This window comes from Fundulus heteroclitus, chromosome 5 (genome assembly GCF_011125445.2).
Source record: "Fundulus heteroclitus isolate FHET01 chromosome 5, MU-UCD_Fhet_4.1, whole genome shotgun sequence".
Classification (NCBI taxonomy): Eukaryota; Metazoa; Chordata; class Actinopteri; order Cyprinodontiformes; family Fundulidae; genus Fundulus; species Fundulus heteroclitus.
This window is the reverse complement of record NC_046365.1, coordinates 42,190,726-42,208,891: the sequence shown is the minus strand read 5'-3', so window position 1 is coordinate 42,208,891 and position 18,166 is coordinate 42,190,726. Positions and strand designations below refer to the sequence as shown.

General features: G+C 44.0%; 1 protein-coding gene across 3 annotated transcripts; it reads left to right on the top strand.

Annotated features, from left to right (window-relative positions):
- Nucleotides 1–876: 876 nt before the first annotated feature.
- Nucleotides 877–17,523, top strand: LOC105921639 (ribosomal protein S6 kinase beta-2). 3 transcript variants are annotated; one of them, XM_036137620.1, is made up of 16 exons: nt 877–1,070; nt 4,783–4,837; nt 4,938–4,975; nt 5,045–5,162; nt 7,036–7,104; nt 7,174–7,321; nt 7,398–7,455; nt 7,532–7,632; nt 7,840–7,930; nt 9,876–9,966; nt 10,070–10,177; nt 11,664–11,726; nt 11,950–12,027; nt 12,110–12,217; nt 12,326–12,452; nt 14,348–14,462. In XM_036137620.1, the coding sequence occupies exons 2-15, from the start codon at nt 4,784–4,786 to the stop codon at nt 12,440–12,442; spliced, it is 1,242 nt and encodes a 413-aa protein (XP_035993513.1). In that variant the 5' UTR covers nt 877–1,070; nt 4,783; the 3' UTR covers nt 12,443–12,452; nt 14,348–14,462. The 3 variants fall into 3 exon arrangements, with proteins under 3 accessions (XP_035993513.1, XP_035993512.1, XP_035993511.1); XM_036137619.1 differs by having other exon boundaries at nt 878–1,070; nt 5,048–5,162; nt 12,326–12,438; nt 14,348–17,523; XM_036137618.1 differs by having other exon boundaries at nt 878–1,070; nt 12,326–12,438; nt 14,348–17,523.
- The last annotated feature ends 643 nt before the right edge of the window (nt 17,524–18,166 follow it).

Sequence of the window (18,166 nt, the reverse complement as noted above, 5' to 3'; positions counted from 1 at the left end):
AATGTGGTTGCTAAGATCAAGGGAAAAGTTATTTCATTTACAGAAAAATGCTGGACTCAGTAAAAGAATTTAGAGAAGGATTTAAATCCTAGAGATGGCAGTAGTGCAATTATGTTAGATGCGAGCTGCCGTTAAAACTAACGAAAAAAGGGAGTTGGCAATAGCGCGATGACGTCTTCATGGCGCCTGATTGATTACAGGAGCGTAGGACTACAACGGCTGATAACAGAAATGCATAAGTCGCCGGTTCGACTCCAGCTCGAAGTTGGTTGATTGGGTTTCCTCCCGGGTTTTCAAATGTTCAGATCAAAGTTTAAAACGCCATCAGAAGTGTAGACGCCTGTTCAGCTTTTCTAGTGAGATGTTTATCGTCCCCTAGCGTTCAAACAGAATATTGGTTACTTTGAAGTGCTCCTGTCTCTACAGGGTGTCGCCAGTATCTCTCTCTCAGATCAGTGCTGTCTTAGCGAAAATATTCAAAATACGAACAGATGCTAGATTTTGTTTGGTATCATCAAAATGTGTGTGTATATATATATATATATATATATATATATATATATATATATATATATATATATATATAGATAGATAGATAGATAGATAGATAGATAGATAGATAGATAGATAGATAGATAGATAGAATGATATTCCTCTGCTGATATTCCTCGTTGTTTCCCGAGCAACGTTTCTGTTCTGTCCATTCAAAATAGAGGGAAAATGGAACAGCCAATCGCTGCTTCCCTTACTGAGGAGTGAAGTCATGAGGAAACCAGGACAGCCAATCACTGCTTTCCTTACGGAGGAGGAGACTGGTGAGGAAAACAAGACAGCCAATCGCTGCTTTCGTTACTGAGGAGTAAAGTCGTGAGGAAAACGGGACAGCCAATCGCTGAGGATTCTGCCACAACGCGATGGCGTCTTCATGGGGGCCTGCTGACAGGAGCCCAAACAGCTGTATGTGAGTTACCCAGCGATGAGAGCCTGGTTCTGGGTCTAGAAAAACTGCTCCGGGGTTAAAGTGACGGACTGAGCGGACCGGAAGCCGCCGGAAGACGGAACGATCTGAGGTGAACGTTCAGTTAGCATTAGCATGTAGCCGCCAGTGTTGTGACAGCTAGCATGTAGCTCTGTCAGCTGGTTCCTGCCGCTGATCCACTCTGGTAGAACATGGTGTTTTATTTACAGTATGCGCGATAACAGCAGACATTTAGCTCTGTCAACTACTTTCTACATTATTTGCTGATCTGATCAGTTTAAACACCTCAACATGAACAAACTGTTCTTAATCTGCTGGTTTTAGTTTGAACGGCACCGCCTTAAGGTTCCCTTCCTATTTTGTAGTTTTAATAAATCATTTTTAGACAAAGTAGGGGAGGGGGTGCACCACTGTTGAGGACATAATTTTACGGAATGCTACCCCGGTTTAGCAGCAGGCTAGCCGCACCGGCTGGGTTTTCTTTCCCGTTCAGCTTGAAGTGATCCAACACTGTCAGTCGTTCTTTTCAGAGCTTTTGTTTAGCCTCAGCCTTCTGCCCTCCACCACCGATGACCGGACTCTGGTCCCACGTAGCAGTGAAAGGCGGAAGTGACGACGCTGTGCAGCACAAATACCCATCCTAAAAAAAAAAAGGAATCGTTTCAGTCCCACTTCTTTGAGTTTGGGTGGATTCATTGCTCAGAGTTCAGGGGATGAACCAACAAACGGAGCACCTAGAAAGTCAAAAGGAAAACCACAGAAGTCCATGAAACATTGTTTTCCTCTCTAAGGAAACCCAGCAGGTTGCATCAAGTCTCTCCAAGCAGCATTCACTCCTCCTGAAAGAGCGTAGAGCCACAGTGGACAGTCGTCTGCATTGTTGATGGCTTTGCAGCAATCCCTCATACTGAGCATGCATGAAGCGACAGTGGAGAGGAAAACTCCCCTTTAACAGGGAGGAGAACCTCCAGCAGAACCAGAACCAGGCTCAGTGTGAACGCTCATCTGCCTCGACCCACTGGGGCTTAGAGAAGACAGAGCAGAGACACAGAAAGAAAGACAAAATAAATAAATAAATGTAAATAAATGTCTGTACCTGGAGGTTTAAAACTGTAAGGGTGTTGTAAAGATGTCACTAAAACTTGATTATGTTTTAGGTCTTAGGTCTGTCGTTGATGGAAATCATTAAAAGTCTCTTGCCGGTTATTCTAAGCTGATAAATGTCGTTTTATTAGCTTGGCGTGTTTGTTTTTCTGCGCCCTTCTATCAGTAATGTGGCTTTCTGCTTTGGCCGGAAACATCTGAGCTATAATTAGGCAGCAACAAACACCCATATTTCTGCCTTCCTCCACCTGTGGGTGATTTCACAGCCGGCTCCTAAAGCCGTTGGGTTGGTGGTATATGTCGTAACAATGCATTTGGGGCATTCTGCATTCCTCCATTGTCCTAGCTTGAATCGGTGGGTATGAACTGGGTTGGAGTTCACTTTCCTCTTTAAAAGGCTCTTAGTAACAAAAGCCAAGCTAAAAAAAAAAAAAAAAAAATGTTCAGTGTGATTAAGTTATAGGTTTATTTTCTGTTGTTATATTTCATAACACAAATAAAATGTATGGATAACTTTAACAGAATAACTGAAAAGTGTTGATCTGATGTTTTGAAAGTAATTATAGAAAATAAAATCATTTAAACAGCACAATTCCTTCCAACCGATGTGGAAAACAACTTCTGGAGCTTTGATCTGGTCTAGATTATAGAAACAGACCAAATCAATTCAGACAAAAAGAAAGATTAAACCAGCAGTTTTTATTTTACAAATAATTCAATAAATCCAGATAAAACACTAATGATGTTGGTTAGATTTGAGTTTGTAAATTAGTAAAAAGTCACTGAATGTTTGTGTGAACCCTGCTGGGTGGATTTATGGACGTGTAACGAAGCCGGATGTTTGTCTTATTCAGCGAAATGCTTGTGTGTCATTTTCCATTAAAGCTTTCAGTAAATGAGCAGCAGAACGTTTTCACCGTCGTATCAAAGTAATTCATACAGGAAGAGTTCTGGTTATAGTTAAATGATCATAAACTAAACATCAGAAATGAAACTTAGACGTTCAGCACTGGGCAAAAGTTTCAGGTCGGCATGGAAAAAAAAATGCTGCAAGCTAAGAATGTTTTCAGAGATTAAAGTGTTTATCGTTTAAATTAGTTAATAAAATAAAGCGAATAGAAGAGAGAATCTAAATCAATATTTCTTCTAGCTACACATTCTGTCAGTTCCTGAAGGAACACGGCTGTGAGGTTGGAGATCTAAGCCCAGATCAGTCGTGGTTTCCTCAGATCGTCTCTTCGTGTATTCTCAGACACGCCGGCTGAGGTTGAGATTAGATCTCTGTGGAGGCCACGCCATCTTCTTTACGCTGAAGATGGCGTGGCCTCATGATCCAGGCTGCAGGCCTGTTCTGCTGCAGAGTAGATTCAGACATTGGCCTCCCTGATGGCATTGAGTGATGGGTAAGTATCTGCCAGGATTTCCCAGCATTAAGCTCCATCAATCCTGATCAAACCTCCAGCCCCATACTTACAGGGAGCCTCCACCGTGCTTCATTGTCACCTGCAGATATCCATCATTGTACCGCTCAAACAAACTGCCGATTATTTCAAGTTTTCACTCGTCAGTCCTGAACACCTGCTGCCGGCTCTCTGCGCCGCGGTTCCCGTTAATAGTCGAGTTAATGGGCCTTGTCTCCATGTCGGAGGTTTGGCTTTTTGGCTGCAGCTCCTCCATGGAGGTCGCCTCTGACCAGACTTCTCCAGACATTAGACGGGTCCTGGTCCTGGTTCCTGCTGGTACTGGGATGATTGATCTAGGGTTGTCAAAAGTATCGATACTCAAAAAAGTATCAATACTAAAATGTTGTATCCGGATACAATACTCATTTTCAAAAGTATCGATGCCGCGGGGTGGGGTGTTTTTCCCAAGTCCCCCAGAAGCTGGGGACTTGGAAAAAAAAACTGCAAACAGCAAAGCAAATTCAGGTCAGTGCTACCACCAGTGGCACCTAAACAGTCATTCATCTAGAGTGCAGAGTAGAGGAAAATGCACTTTCTGAACACTTTGTGATTGAATAATTCTGTGCACTTTTCAGTTTCAGACTTTTTTTGTAACAGGTGCAGCAGCTGAGAATACAGCATTTATTTTTGTTTGTTAACTGGTTTGGTTAGTGTCAATGTGGAAGGATACCCACATGTATTCGAAGGAAGGAACACTTGTTTTTAATCAGGCCTGCTTAATATTGTGCACAGCATACAACCTCAAAATATTGTTATTATTGTTTACTGTATTTATTTATATATTTGTATTTTATTTATTAATAAAAATATTTCTGTTAAATTTTGGGGTATTTGTTTTTATCCTTGTGGTATCCAAAATGGTATCGAGTATCGAATATTTTCCTGAGTATCGGTATCGAGTTGAAAATTTTAGTATCGTGACAACCCTAGATTGATCTGCTGATTTCAAAGAGAAACAAGCTTGATCAAGTTTCCTCGGTCTGCGACGTCCTCAATGTTTCTTTGTGCTTCTAGAAGCCCAGATCTGCTGTTAAATAATGTTTCTGTACCTTTAAGAATCGATGCTGGGTCAAAGCAGCAGTGACACCAGATATCCATGTGATTTTTAGCTTTGTCTTCTCTCCCACTTTCCATTTTATAATAATGTAAAAATGAAGAACCATTATCCAGTTAAACGTTGTTAGTTCAGCGCGTGTTTCTCCAGCGGTGTCTCATAAATGTGTCCTGTTTGTTCAGGATGGCGGGCGTGTTCGACATCGACCTGGAGTCGGAGGAGGTCAGCGACACCGAGGTCTGCTCTTCCTCCACGTTTGTTATTCGGTCACCAGGATGTGACAGAGATGGGTGAATAAAACCCACCTGACCCTAACCGCTCTGGCTGGTTTCCACAGGAGGACGCCTGTGAGCTGACCGTGGTCGAGCCTGACGGGTAAGTCCAGAGACGGGTCAGAGGGGCGCTGATGATCCAGCGGGTTCTGCAGCTCTGTTGTCGTCGCAGCAGCGGGCAGACGGAGGAGGTGGAGCTGACCAGCGAAAGCGTCAACAGAGACAGCGAGCGGGTCGGACCCGACTGCTTTGAGCTGCTCACGGTGCTGGGCAAAGGAGCCTACGGCAAGGTGAGACTGCAGTCTGTCCGCTACGTCCCATAGTTAGGCCGCAAACATCAGAACCCAGCCGGTCGTCCTCAGTTAGGTCAGCTGTAGAAAAGATGGACTGAAGATGGAGCTGTGGTTCTCTGCCAGCATAACCGGAACTAATTAAACCAGGAGCTTCTTCTCTTTGGATGGAGTTCATGACAGGACGGTTAGAAAGTGGCTGAACCTGTTTGGCTTGTAGGGAGGAGTTGCTTTCTCTCTGAAAACAACACAGCGTAGGTTGGCACAGTTACATGAGACCTGATGAGACCCGGCTGATCCAGTCCTCTGCGTACCAACGGGTGCTGCAGTCACCTACCAGGACGGCTGAAAAACAGTGAACAGGTGGAGCTGCAGTGGCCTAGTCAAAGTCCAGCCCTCAGCCTGGCTGAAACGCTGAGGTGAGGGACGTTCAGAGAACCAATCAGAAACCTCCACAGCCACGTGGGACTCAGTGCTGCTGAAGGTCGTCCTGCCAGCTGCTGGATCACAGGAAGCATTTAGTTTTTTCCCAGTGAGGAAGATCAGTCCTAGAAACATTTAGTTACCTGATAAACTGCCTGTTTACAGATGTAAGCAAACATCACTGGAGTTTATAACAACCAGCCTTCATCTGACTGCATAGATAGCAGCTCTGGTGTGAAAATGAGAGAAAAATGGCCGTCTGCTTCGTAAGGAAACTACTGTATTTTTCAGACTATAAGGCACACTTAAAATCCTTTAATTTCTCAAAAATTGATGGTGGTCTTATACATGATCACTGTTGTTCTTACTGACTGATTTTATGCACAATGGGCTCAGAAATACGTTAAAATCTTTAAGTAAGACTCTGGTTAGCAACAAAGTCGCTCCACTCAGTGGATATTAGGAGCATTACGGTACTCTATGGCAGTTTCTTAATCTTCTCGTACGTTCTCATGACACGTCATCAGCAGAGAACGGACCAAATCTCCGGCTGCTGTTCTCGTACCGCCGTCTTCATCCAGCATCAGAGCAGACTTGTGCGTTCTTCAGACTGACCACTTTCCCAGAATGCACAGCGGCTGCAGCTCGATTCTGGTTTTATTGCCACAATTCTGTAATTTTTTAAAAATTATTTTTTTGATGTTTTCAATAAAATGTGTAGTGTATAAATAGTTTTGTATGTTAAAAAAAGGCTAAAGAACTTAAATTATCATTTATTTAACACAAAATATCGCCTCTCACATTGAATTCATTATTCATACAATTATTTAATTTCATGATCAGTATAAGTAATAATTTATTATCATCTATAGATTATAACAGGAGGTGAAATGCAGGTCCTGATCTGTGTAGTCCAGCTACTCCGTTCTCCCAGCAGAGACGGATAGAGAGCTGTGGACGGTGACCAGATCTGATTTCTCTGATGAAAACTGGACGTCTCTGATTTTGTTAAACTAGAATCTCTGCCTGGGGGTTGGTTTGTTTTGTCTGAACTGTAACGCCGACGAGGGGCGGGGAAGGTGCGTTGGGCAAAGCTCTGCTACGCCACGACAGCAGCAGGACTGGATAAATACGTCTTGTTGCGCTAAACTTTTTTACTCCATCATGATTTACTGAAATCGGGGACATTTCCGGGGACAGGTCATCCAAAACTGGGACTGTCCCCATAAATCAGGGGCGTCTGGTCACCCTGCAGGAGGGACGGAGTGATATTACACTCTAGGGAAGAATATGTAATGCGCTTTATAATCCGGTGCGTCTAATATGTGGACAAAGACGCACATAAACGCATTAATTCACGGTGCGCCTTATGGTCTGGAAAATACGGTAATAATCTGTAGTTTTGTGCAGAACTATAGTTACAGTTGATGACTTTCTGTCTCTGCTGAAGGTGTTCCAGGTGAGGAAGGTTCAAGGTTCCCAAACGGGAAAAATATTCGCCATGAAGGTCCTGAGAAAGGTAAGTTGGTGCCGATGTGAGGTCCACTCCGTCCTCCTCCGCCTTTTTTAACCAGCGTCTGACTTCCAGGCTAAGATAGTCTGCAACGCCAAAGACACGGCTCACACACGGGCGGAGCGGGAGATCCTGGAGAAGGTGAGGCACCCGTTCATCGTGGACCTGCTGTACGCCTTCCAGACGGGAGGGAAGCTCTACCTCATCCTGGAGTGTCTGAGCGGTAAGGCGGGGCAGGTGGAGGTGTTCAGAAACAGGCCGACCATGAGGACGGAGCTCACTGTGCTCCGTCTCACCAGGGGGAGAACTGTTCATGCAGCTGGAGAAGGAGGGCATCTTCATGGAGGACACCGCCTGGTGAGGTCTCGCTTTACAGCGGGTGTGTCTTTGATAGATCCAGCTTCCCTTCAGGGCTTGACTTGTTGTTGTCTAGTTTCTACCTGGGAGAGATCACCATGGCCCTGGGTCACCTGCACTCTAACGGGATCATCTACCGAGACCTGAAGCCTGAAAACATCATGCTGTGTCAGCAAGGTGAGGCCGGCTGAGGACAGACGCAGCTCCCAGAATCTGAGCTCAGAGCGAATGAGTGTTTAAAGCTAAAAATGTTTTCCAAAAAGAAAACAGGTCTGTAAAACCAAAGGGGGTGAATACTTGTGCAGGCTGTCGTTTTCTGCTCCAGTCTTTGAGTTGAAGTGTCTTCAAAGCGTAACCCTGATGTTTGTGTTGTTTCATGGTTAGGTCACATCAAGCTGACTGACTTTGGCCTCAGCAAGGAGTCGATCCACGATGGATCCATCACTCACACCTTCTGCGGCACCATCGAATACATGTGGGTATCGCTGCAGACTCGACCATGTCACCAAAACCCAACCACAAACTTAGGCTGTGCGTCACGAACTCTGAGGAAAATAGGGTATTAGGTTGTTTGAAAATAGGCAATATTATCTCTTATAATTTACTGTAAGGACAGAGACATGCTTAAAGATTTATCTTCCCTGGAAACTGCTAAAGTAGTTTAACTGAATAAACACCGTGGCTCAACTCAACCCAACGTTCCAGCGCCAGATGATTCAACAGCTCGCCTTCATTCCCTGGTTCTGCTCTTTTGGTGTCACCCAGCAAGTTTTCTATTACTTTAAAGGTATATAGCCACGTTTAAAAAAGACCAAAAACGTTTGATCTTGATCAAATTAGGTTATATACACCAAGCCTCCATCTTGATAGTGTTTTGATGGTGTGATCAAACAAATATAAACAGATGTGACGCCATCTAGTGGCAGTATCGCAGAACTATCATAATGCTGGTTTGCTTAATTAATAAATCACTTGTAAATAATGCCGGACCCAGCCTGACCGTCTGCTACGCCTCGCAGTAAAGCAGCAGCTTGGCATGATCAAAGACTAACCGTTATTAATTAGGTAAACGATCTACAGCAACTCTAAGAGCCTCATATCAGAACATTTACTCACATCAGTCAACTCTGCGTCACATCTGAGCCTCGGCAGGTTTAGCGTCCACTTCAGTGAACACCAACGTTCAGAGTGGATTCCCAGAAACATTCCAGGCTTTTCCCTCTTAGAATCATATATCTTTGTTTTTTTCACTGGATCCTAAACCTTTTAGCATTGTTTCACTGGGAGATGCTAACAGCTGTTAGCCGCTTCCATGTTTTAACCCCTGCTGCGCATGCACAGTACGTACTTTCTCTATTAAAAATAAACACTAAAGGCTTTATTTACTAACAAATTGAGCAAAAACAAAGCATAAAACACCAAAATAACAACTAATACTGCAGCAGGACGTGATAATCTTTCATAAAAACTTTCTATGCAACCAGAATGAGCTACTGACGTATAAATTAATAAGTCAGGGACGGAGCTGGCTCCTCCATGTTGTCAGGTTTGTTGATCGGGATCTGAGACACGTCTCCTTGCTGTTGTCTTATGGAACCATACAATTCCTTAATGTATGGTTCTTAAACTTAAAATTCGATATTAACTTATCTGTCCAGCAGAAAGCAGCAACCTCTGCATCAGTTTTAAATCCGCATTCCCTCATAAATTATCTCCACCTGGTAATAGTAGCTGCGCTGATATAGACTCCCGTTTTCTTCTTGGTTGGTTTCTCTTCCGTCTCGCTGGGCATAGAGTGTGGATGGTCCTCCATTTCAACAGAAAACAGCAAATTCATGATCTACGGCCATCTTTCCTTGTTATTACATAAACAAGCATAATATACTCCTCCTCCACCGACAGCAGGTCTTCACATAGGAGACAGAAAAACAAGTTTGTCCTCCTCTGGCGACTGAAATTAGAAACATGGCACCACCTATGTATTTATAACCTATTAATTCTAACTTATGACAACGCTTTAAATTTTGATGTGATGTTATTAGAGTTTGCCAGGATATGCATTTATAAAAGCCATACTTCATTTTTGCTAATTAAAAGTCAAATTAGTCACACACTGTCCCTTTAAGGTGGAAAATAGCAGCCAGAAGATGCTGCAGTTTTGTTTATCTTCCTCCTCCTGAAACTTCCCGCATTTATTTATAATTATTAGATTATTTTCCTGATAAATATTCCTGCGTGTCTCATAACAGTTTAGGACAAAGTAGTCAGCCATCATCCATAAATCCATTGCCTACACCTGCTTATCTGTGCTGGGTTGGGGGAGGTAGTCTCCACACAGACCTCAGGCTGGGATTTGAACCCAGGACCGCTTTGCTGAGGTCCAGGTTTGATGTCCCGGTTTCTATATCCTTCTGCTGCAGGGCTCCAGAGATCCTGACCCGGTCGGGTCACAACAGAGCCGTGGACTGGTGGAGCCTGGGCGCCCTGATGCACGACATGCTGACTGGATCGGTAAGCCGGAGGCGGTGGGGACTTTCCACCTGTCCAGTTTGCTGTTGCTTATCTACCAGGCGTTACCCGTCAGCTCTTCCTGTCTTGTGTCCCCCCCCCCCAGCCTCCGTTCACAGCTGAAAACAGGAAGAAGACCATCGATAAGATCCTGAAGTGTAAAGTGAACCTTCCTCCGTATCTGACCGCCGACGCCAGAGACATGATCAAAAAGGTCCGTTTGACGCCGTAGAAAGACGTGCAGCCTTGTTGTTTCACCACGAGATGATCAGGTTCAGGTCTGGGGAGTTAGGCTTTGACTGCAGAGAATAAATAACATAAATTCAGACATTTATTCCTGTCTGAATGAGGATATGTTGTAGAAAAAAGGCTGAAGAAAAATCCAGAAGAGACAGAAATATATGATCCTCTGTCCGTGTGTGGGGAAAACACCAACATTTCCAGATTTATTCTTATTTTCTGGCGGGTCTGGAGGAATCTGCTGGAGTTTAACGTCTGAAACGCCCATCCAGGCCTCGCTTTGATGCCTCTGGCTGCAGCGGTTCCGTCACGTCGCTCTTTTACGACAATTAGAAGCCTTTATTCAGCCGGGAATGTTCTTATTGTCTGAAAAGAAAACAAGCAAATAAAAGCTCACATGTGTTGAATCACCAGATCTTAGGAGAAATAAACTGTTGTTTGAGCATCTGAACAAACAAAAAAACAAACTCTGTGAATGCAGGAAAAAATGAACTTTGTCACATTTTAGTTAGAATAAAGCAAATTTGTGGACTGAGCATGAAAACATGAAGTGCATCAAACATCAGAAATGCAAAGTTTAGGCGATTTACTGACATTGTTGTCAGGCAGCAGAGGATTTATTTATCGTTTAACTCTTCTCTGCTGCAGAGGAGGGGAGAACCAGGTCCGGCCTTTTCAGGATCTGTTCTTCTTAAATTCTCCAAACTGGCTCGTTGCGTCACACGGTTCCATAACCAGGCGTTCCCCGTCGGTGACTCTGTTCCAGAGGCGATCTCCAGGTTTTTATGCCGGCACAAAAACCCAGAACCTGTCTGAGTAAAAGATTTAATTAGATGAGATATTGTTAAAGCCGCGTTCAGAGATGTTCTGTGTGGAGTAAGGGGCTGAAAATAGTCAGTATTTAGCTGAAGATGTGGAGTAAAAGGTGAAACATTCACACCTCAGAGTCTCCTGTTCACTGGATGGTTGTCATTTACTGCAGCAAACATGAAGGATTTTTCCACTCGGGCACAAAAACAGTACAGACAGATTTATTTGGGTTTAGTTTCCTCTTTTCTGGGTCGTTTTGTCGTGTATTTATTCAGAAACGCAGCATTTCTGCACATTTTCTGTTTTTTATTGACATCTTTCATGGAAATTTGGGCATTTGGGCTCCTCCAGCAGCTCTGCTGACTGCAGCCATGTTTGATTCATCCAGTTGGTCATAAAGTTCAGTTACTGGGTTTATAAGCAGGAACTTATAGCTGCTTTTAGGTTTTTAAATTATTATTCTGGACTTCCTGACATTGAGTCTAGGTGATTAAAATGTTTGTCAGATACAACGCTGCCACCTGCTGACAGGAACCGGTGCCTGCAGCATCCTACAGATAAAACATTTTTAAACTAGGATGGAAACCAGTTATTAATCTGGTTCCAGCAGCAGAGATGATTAAACGTCCGTATTTCTGGTTTCTGTTCAGCTACTGAAGAAGAATCCGGCTCAGAGACTCGGCTCCGGCAAAGGAGACGCTGCTGATATCCAGGTAAGTCCTAGGAGATTATATTTGCAATATAATCTCAATAAAAAAAAAAAAAAACTGTCCAAATGGCAGAGTCTGTAATTTTTGGCTACAAATGAATGGATCAGACGCGTCTTTAGGTGTTGGTAACGTTGGTAAAGTGCCAACAGGGTGGAGAAGCTGTTCGAAGCTTTGTGAACTTACTTAATTAACTTAATTAAGGTTTTGCCTTTGTGTTCGTGTGCAGAAACATCCGTTCTTCAGGCACACCAGCTGGGAGGAGCTGCTGAATAAGAGAGTGGAGCCGCCGTATAAACCGCAGCTGGTAAGTGGCCACGGTGGCGTAGACGCTGTGCTGCTCGTTCTGTATAGGATACTGTTCTTTTACAACCTAACGTTCCTGACAGCATTCAGAGGAGGACGTGAGCCAGTTTGACACCAGGTTCACCAGACAGACGCCGGTGGACAGTCCAGACGACAGCAGGCTGAGCCACAGCGCCGAGCTCGCCTTCGCCGTGAGTCGCTCATCACGCACCAAACGATGCGTTGGTGGCGTTCCTGCGGTCCGGTCCTTTAGCTGATCGTCGTTAAAAAGCTGTTCTGATTCTGATTCTCTGCTTCAGGGGTTCTCCTTCGTGGCACCGTCGGTCCTTGAGAGCCTGAAAGAAGGATTCTCCTTTGAGCCTCGATCGCGTCATATTCGCCGTCACAACAGCAGCCCACGCACGCCCATCAGGTAACGGCCACCAGGTAACAGCCATCAGGTAACGGCCTTCAGGTAACGGCCATCAGGTAACGGCCTTCAGGTAACGGCCTTCAGGTGACGGCCTTCAGGTAACGGCCTTCAGGTAACGGCCTTCAGGAAACGGCCTTCAGGTAACGGCCATCAGGTAACGGCCTTCAGGTAACGGCCACCAGGTAACGGCCTTCAGGTAACGGCCTTCAGGTAACGGCCATCAGGTGACGCCCAGCGGCAGGAGAGACGCTGAGCCACATCCTCTTTGTCAAATTCCTTCCTTAGTTTGAGTCGACCAGAACTGGAGTCAGACGACGTTTTATACAAATAAAATTTATTTAGACATGATTAAAAGAATTAATTTGGTGAAAGTATATATTAAACTGAAGCTGTTGCTGTTTCCTGTTTAAAACAGTAATAAAACAGTAACAAAGCTTCTGTGTTTCTGCTGTGGTGGTTTTAGTGAAACCAACAAAGCTAGCAGTGCAGAAATGAGCACTGAAGCTGGCCTCTGATTGGCTGCCTCCATTGGAAGCTACCAATCAGAAGCCAGTTTCAATTATGGCATCTGAGGAGGAGGAGGCCTTAGGTTCCAACTCTCAAAAACTTACAACACAGCTATAGGATTAATTCCAGCCAACCATCACCTTAACTCTCACCCTCATTCAGGTAATCAAAACATTGTTCCTTTAAGCCAAGCCCATAACGACCCTAACGACTCCTCGTTACAGAGGAGTGGACCAGTTTTGGTCCACTCTGCTGGCTTAATGGCTTTAACGACCGCCCATTACTAAGGGGTGGACCTGTTTCTGTTCAATCTGCATGTTATCTAAGCCATTACAGGCCTTTGTTTGGCAGTAGTATAAAGCTTGTTACTCATCATTACTCCAGACTTTTTGAATTGAGAAAGCTTCCTGGAGAGGAAGCGAAACGTCTTCAACTACGGAAAACAAGTCCAGTTGCTTTGTTTTTTTACTTTTTTTGGAAGTTTCAATTATACTCAGTTTATTTATTTAGCACCCATTCACATCATATCATCTCAAGGCTCTTTCCAAAGTCAGACTCCATCAGATCCTCCAGGTTGGTGAGAAAGTTTCCTCTCTAAGGAAACCCAGCAGGTTGCATCAAGTCTCTCCAAGCAGCATTCACTCCTCCTGAAAGAGCGTAGAGCCACAGTGGACAGTCATCTGCATTGTTGATGGCTTTGCAGCAATCCCTCATACTGAGCATGCATGAAGCGACAGTGGAGAGGAAAACTCCCCTTTAACAGGGAGGAGAACCTCCAGCAGAACCAGAACCAGCCACCGACCAACACTAAGATAAGATATCCTAGTATGAACTAATAATAATATGAATTTCACATATTTGTAACTCATTCATTATAAATGTGTGAAGGTAAAGAGCCTGATTTCTGTTTTTTGGTAAAGCTATGGCCAACCGTCAGGTTTTAGTTGGATAAGCTTTTTTTATGGACTGTAATTAAGTATTGAAAGTATTTCTATCCTTCCCGCAGTCAGCCATCCTTAAAGGAGGAGAGATGATGTCACACAGTGTGTGAGGGAGGATTTGTAAGTCAGTATGAGGGATTGCTGCAAAGCCATCAACAATGCAGACGACTTTCTGACTAATCTGGAGGATTTCATGGAGTTTGACTTTGTAAAGAGCCTTGAGATGACGTGTTGTGAATTGGTTCTACATAAATAAAACTGACCTAATTTAAGGAGGAGTGAAATGATGAAAGTTGACATTTTAAACCCTGTTAGTCTGGTAATTAATGCTTCTACCAACTGTTGATCATGGCGCTGACTCTAACATCAGCGTGGAGGTTCCAGATCCAGCATCCTGTTCAGCCTTCCTGTTGCTCTCTGAGTTCCTGCTTCTCTGACCCGGTTCTTTTCTCTCCTCTCAGTCCCCTGAAGTTCTCTCCTGCCGGGCCCTTTAAGTCCAGCATGGACGGAGAACCGGACCTCTTCTCCCCCACGTCTCCACCCGCTGCCCGGCCGCCGGTCCCGCTGGAGAACGGAGCGGCCAGTCAGCCCATCAAGACACCTTCAAGGAACAAGAAGAAGAAGGACCATCGGAGATGAGGGCCCAAAAGTCTCGGTTCTGGCCTTGTGAAGAGATTCTGCTCAGAGAGCGCCGGGCCAGGAAGGAGTCAGTTCTGAAACGCAGAAATAATCATGAACTGTGTCTCTTCTGGGAACTGATCCACGGTCCGCATCTGATCACGACAAGCTAAGGTTTCCTTTAAGGCTCTGACAGAACCGAACAACTAAACCTGCCAGACAGAGGCTGCGGCTCATAGGCGACACAAACTCCTGCCAGATCCAATTAAAAAAGGCCGAAGCAGCCATTGATTTTCCTTCAGCAGCTTCCTGGTGTGTTTATGAGGCGGGGCGGGTGACGGGGAAATCTGGGAAGCAGGGGGTTAAAGGTGTAATTAGTCCATCAGGCTGACGTTTAACTACAGCCGCCGAAGGCTCGCCTGATTGGAGGAGAAGGAAATATGAAAATGGCCTTCAGCCAATAGGAGGCTTTTATTTCTCTCTGCATGTAAAGGTGTGTGAAATTAGAGCCTGCAGGTATTAACCAGCAACAGGTAACCCCTCCAGGCTTCTGTCTTCACCTGATGACATCATCATCATCAGACACACCTGGCTGCTACCTGCTCACCAATCAGAGCAGAGCAGGCCTTAAAGAGACAGGAGCTTAAAAAAAACAACAGGATAGGAAAATAAATTTTTCAAGTTTGTAAAATAGAACCGACTCTTTTGGGTAATCTGCTGAATGAAGCTGTGGTGCTCGTTATGTAATCAATTAATGTCAGAATAGTCTCTTTTCCGTCCATGTCTGCTGCCAAAGCCGTTCATTCGGTCAGTGGTGAGATTGGGTCGAGGCGTCCGGTAGCGGGTCGCTTCAGAAGTAAAATCATGTTTTTACAGCAGACCTGCAGGTAGAACATGTTGGTCGTTGCTGTTAAAGCAGGAAATCGTCTTTAGAGATGGACAATCATGTTCTGTAGGTGTGAGAACCAACTTTTCCCCCAACCTGACCAGCGGAGAATCTCAGGAAGTCGGCTGTCGACACGCCTCATAGGTCAACGTCCCTGATGGTCACATCCAATCAGATCCTCCCGTTTCTCTCAGCACATCCGGTTGAAGGTCAGATCTGGAGTCCAGACCAGATTTTTACGCACGTCGGTGTAAAAAGAAACGACGTGAAATCGGACCCAACCTTTTCCCGTTTTACCAAAAATAGTTTGTTTGCTAAACAATTAATGAGAGAAAACCTTTTAGCGTTCAGAGGTTTGCCTACATGTCCTCAGGATTTCAGTCAGATGTTCAGGCGCTTCTTTCAGAAGCATCTTTCAATAGTTTGCTGGAATTTAGGCCCAGAACACCAGAGCCGGCGCAACCGGGTCAGGCCTGTAGGCCACCTTCTCAAATCTTCTGTTGGACTTGGATCGGGTTTCTGTGACTGACTGGACCTTCAGCTGCTCTGTTAACTGGTGCTCTGCTGAGGGACGTTGTCCTCCTGGAACACCATCCCTCCAAGCTTTAACGTCCTCCCTCGTGTCCTCAGATGTTGGTTTATTCTGTGAAGAGCAACGATCCCTCCTACAAACTGGGTCCATCTATGGCTTCTTCCTCCCTGAGCGGCATTTCAGCCCATGGAGCTACAGGACTGGGGTTTCCTGTAGATGAGGACTCTATCCTACCAGCTTCAGCAGCATCTTCACCAGGTCTTTGGGTTTTGTTCCGGGTCCGTTTCACAGCAGAACCCGTTCATCTTTGGGACACAGAACCGTCACCGTCTGGAACCTTCAGATCTGTGGAGGTCCGCGCCTCTCGTCTTCATATCTTCTCTGATTCCTTTAGGTTCTCCCGTGATGTCATCCGAGACGCCGTTTGTTTGCGGCGTCGCTTTAAATCTCGCCCGCCTGGCCTATCAGAAGCTTACAAAGCTATGACATCATCATCTGGGCTCCCCCAGGCTGTTTAAAGGCCTAATAATCTTGGTGTATGTGAACTTCTGACTTTAATGAAATAATTATTATTCTGCATCAAAGAAAACAACTTTTGTAATTCTGACCCACAAAAAGAATGTTTATGGTGATTTAATGTATTTTTGGTCACTTTGTGTAAAAATCAGCTTTCAGCTGTAGAATGACGATGAAAAGAGATTCTCTGCAGATTGCAGGACTTTTTTGCACTTTGAAACATTTTGATCTGGAAACATTTCTTTAGAACCTTAAAGCGTGTTTGAAGCGTCTGATTCAGTGTTCTAGAGGGAGTTGGAAAACCGGCCGGTACCGCCGTGTCCTTCATGGACCAGGTTCTGCAAACGTTACGTTCTTCCTAAGGACAGAACCCTGAACACAAGAAGCTCCTCCGGTTCTGTCTGGACCAGCAGGAGAACCCGTGCAGGTTCTAAAGCGGCTTGGTTTTGGTTCTGTTTGGGCGAAAGAAAAATGTTTGAAGCAGTTTCATTTAACATTTCTGTGATTTTTCATTAGTTATTTTGTGAAAAATCACAGAACGGGATCGACGTTGAGGTGAAAAGTGATTCTGGGAACCGGGCCGTCCAGAACATCTGGTCCGAGGCGATCGATGGAAATCTGTCCAGGAAGACATTTCCTCCTCGTTTTTTTTTCTCTTGCTGATTATTTAAACAGTTTTTCTTCCTCTTCATAACAGTTTTTTTCTTCTTCTTTTTTTTTTTTTGCACTTTTATCTTGAAATATTTTCGAGGTCTCCAGATATTTTGGCTTCTGTTTTCTTTCAGGTTTTGATATATTTTTTAATATTAAGCATATTTTTTCTGGGCCTCCGTGTCAAACCCATCCCTCCTGTTTCTGCCGTCAGCCTTATTAGCTGTAACTACAGCCACTCATCTGATCATATCACAGCAGCAAATGCTTTACTTTTGTTTGATTTTCTGTATTTATTTACACAACTATAACCTCTGGGGTTGTACAAATATGTAAAGACTAAAGAAATAAGATCAGAGTTTATTTTGAGGATTGTTTTCTGTTTCTCTAAACTGATGAATGTGTTCTGAATTAAAGGGTTTTATTTCCTGGGACGTCGTGTTCGTCACTTATTCGAGCGCTGCTTTAAATCTTTATTTTTATTAAACCCTAAGTAAGTACAGGGCGACAGTGGACAAAAAAGGCTCTAGGGGTGTCCAAACTTTTTAGCACATGAGCCGAAATTATCAAGTCAAAAGTACTTGGACAAAAATTGGATTATAACAATAAAAAATAACCCAAAAGTGATGCGATTTTTTTTTTTTTTTTTTTAACCTGCTTTGCAAAATATTATTTTAATTAAATGATTAAGATTTTCTGAAGGAAAGGGACGTTATGTCACTGTAGATCCAAAGTTAAAACAGGTTTGCACATTTTCTTTATTAAAAGATGGTCACCCAGTTAGCAAATTATGTTAGACTTGATTTAAAAAATTAATAAATCTTTTTGGTACTATGAGAACAGGATTTGAGCTGGTATTTATTTTTTAAAACACTTGCTGTATTTAGCTCATTATTATTTGGGAAATAAAAAACATATTTTAATGCACAAGAGCTTGCATTTGAGTTAAACAGATGGTTCTTACCCTTGTCATGGAAACGTCCTTGTTCCTATGAAGATGGTTCATAGGAACAAGGATGTAAAAGAGCTGCAGACCTCCAAATGTTTCAGAAACAGTTTTCTGAGCTTTTGTGCTGA

What these genes read in the sequence shown, in the direction of transcription:
- LOC105921639 (XM_036137618.1), top strand. Translation starts at nt 4,784, where the DNA reads ATGGCGGGCGTGTTCGACATCGACCTGGAGTCGGAGGAGGTCAGCGAC. An exon ending in ACCGTGGTCGAGCCTGACGG is followed by an intron (nt 4,976 to 5,044) that starts GTAAGTCCAGAG and finishes TTGTCGTCGCAG; the next exon opens with CAGCGGGCAGACGGAGGAGG. An exon ending in TTCATGGAGGACACCGCCTG is followed by an intron (nt 7,456 to 7,531) that starts GTGAGGTCTCGC and finishes GTTGTTGTCTAG; the next exon opens with TTTCTACCTGGGAGAGATCA.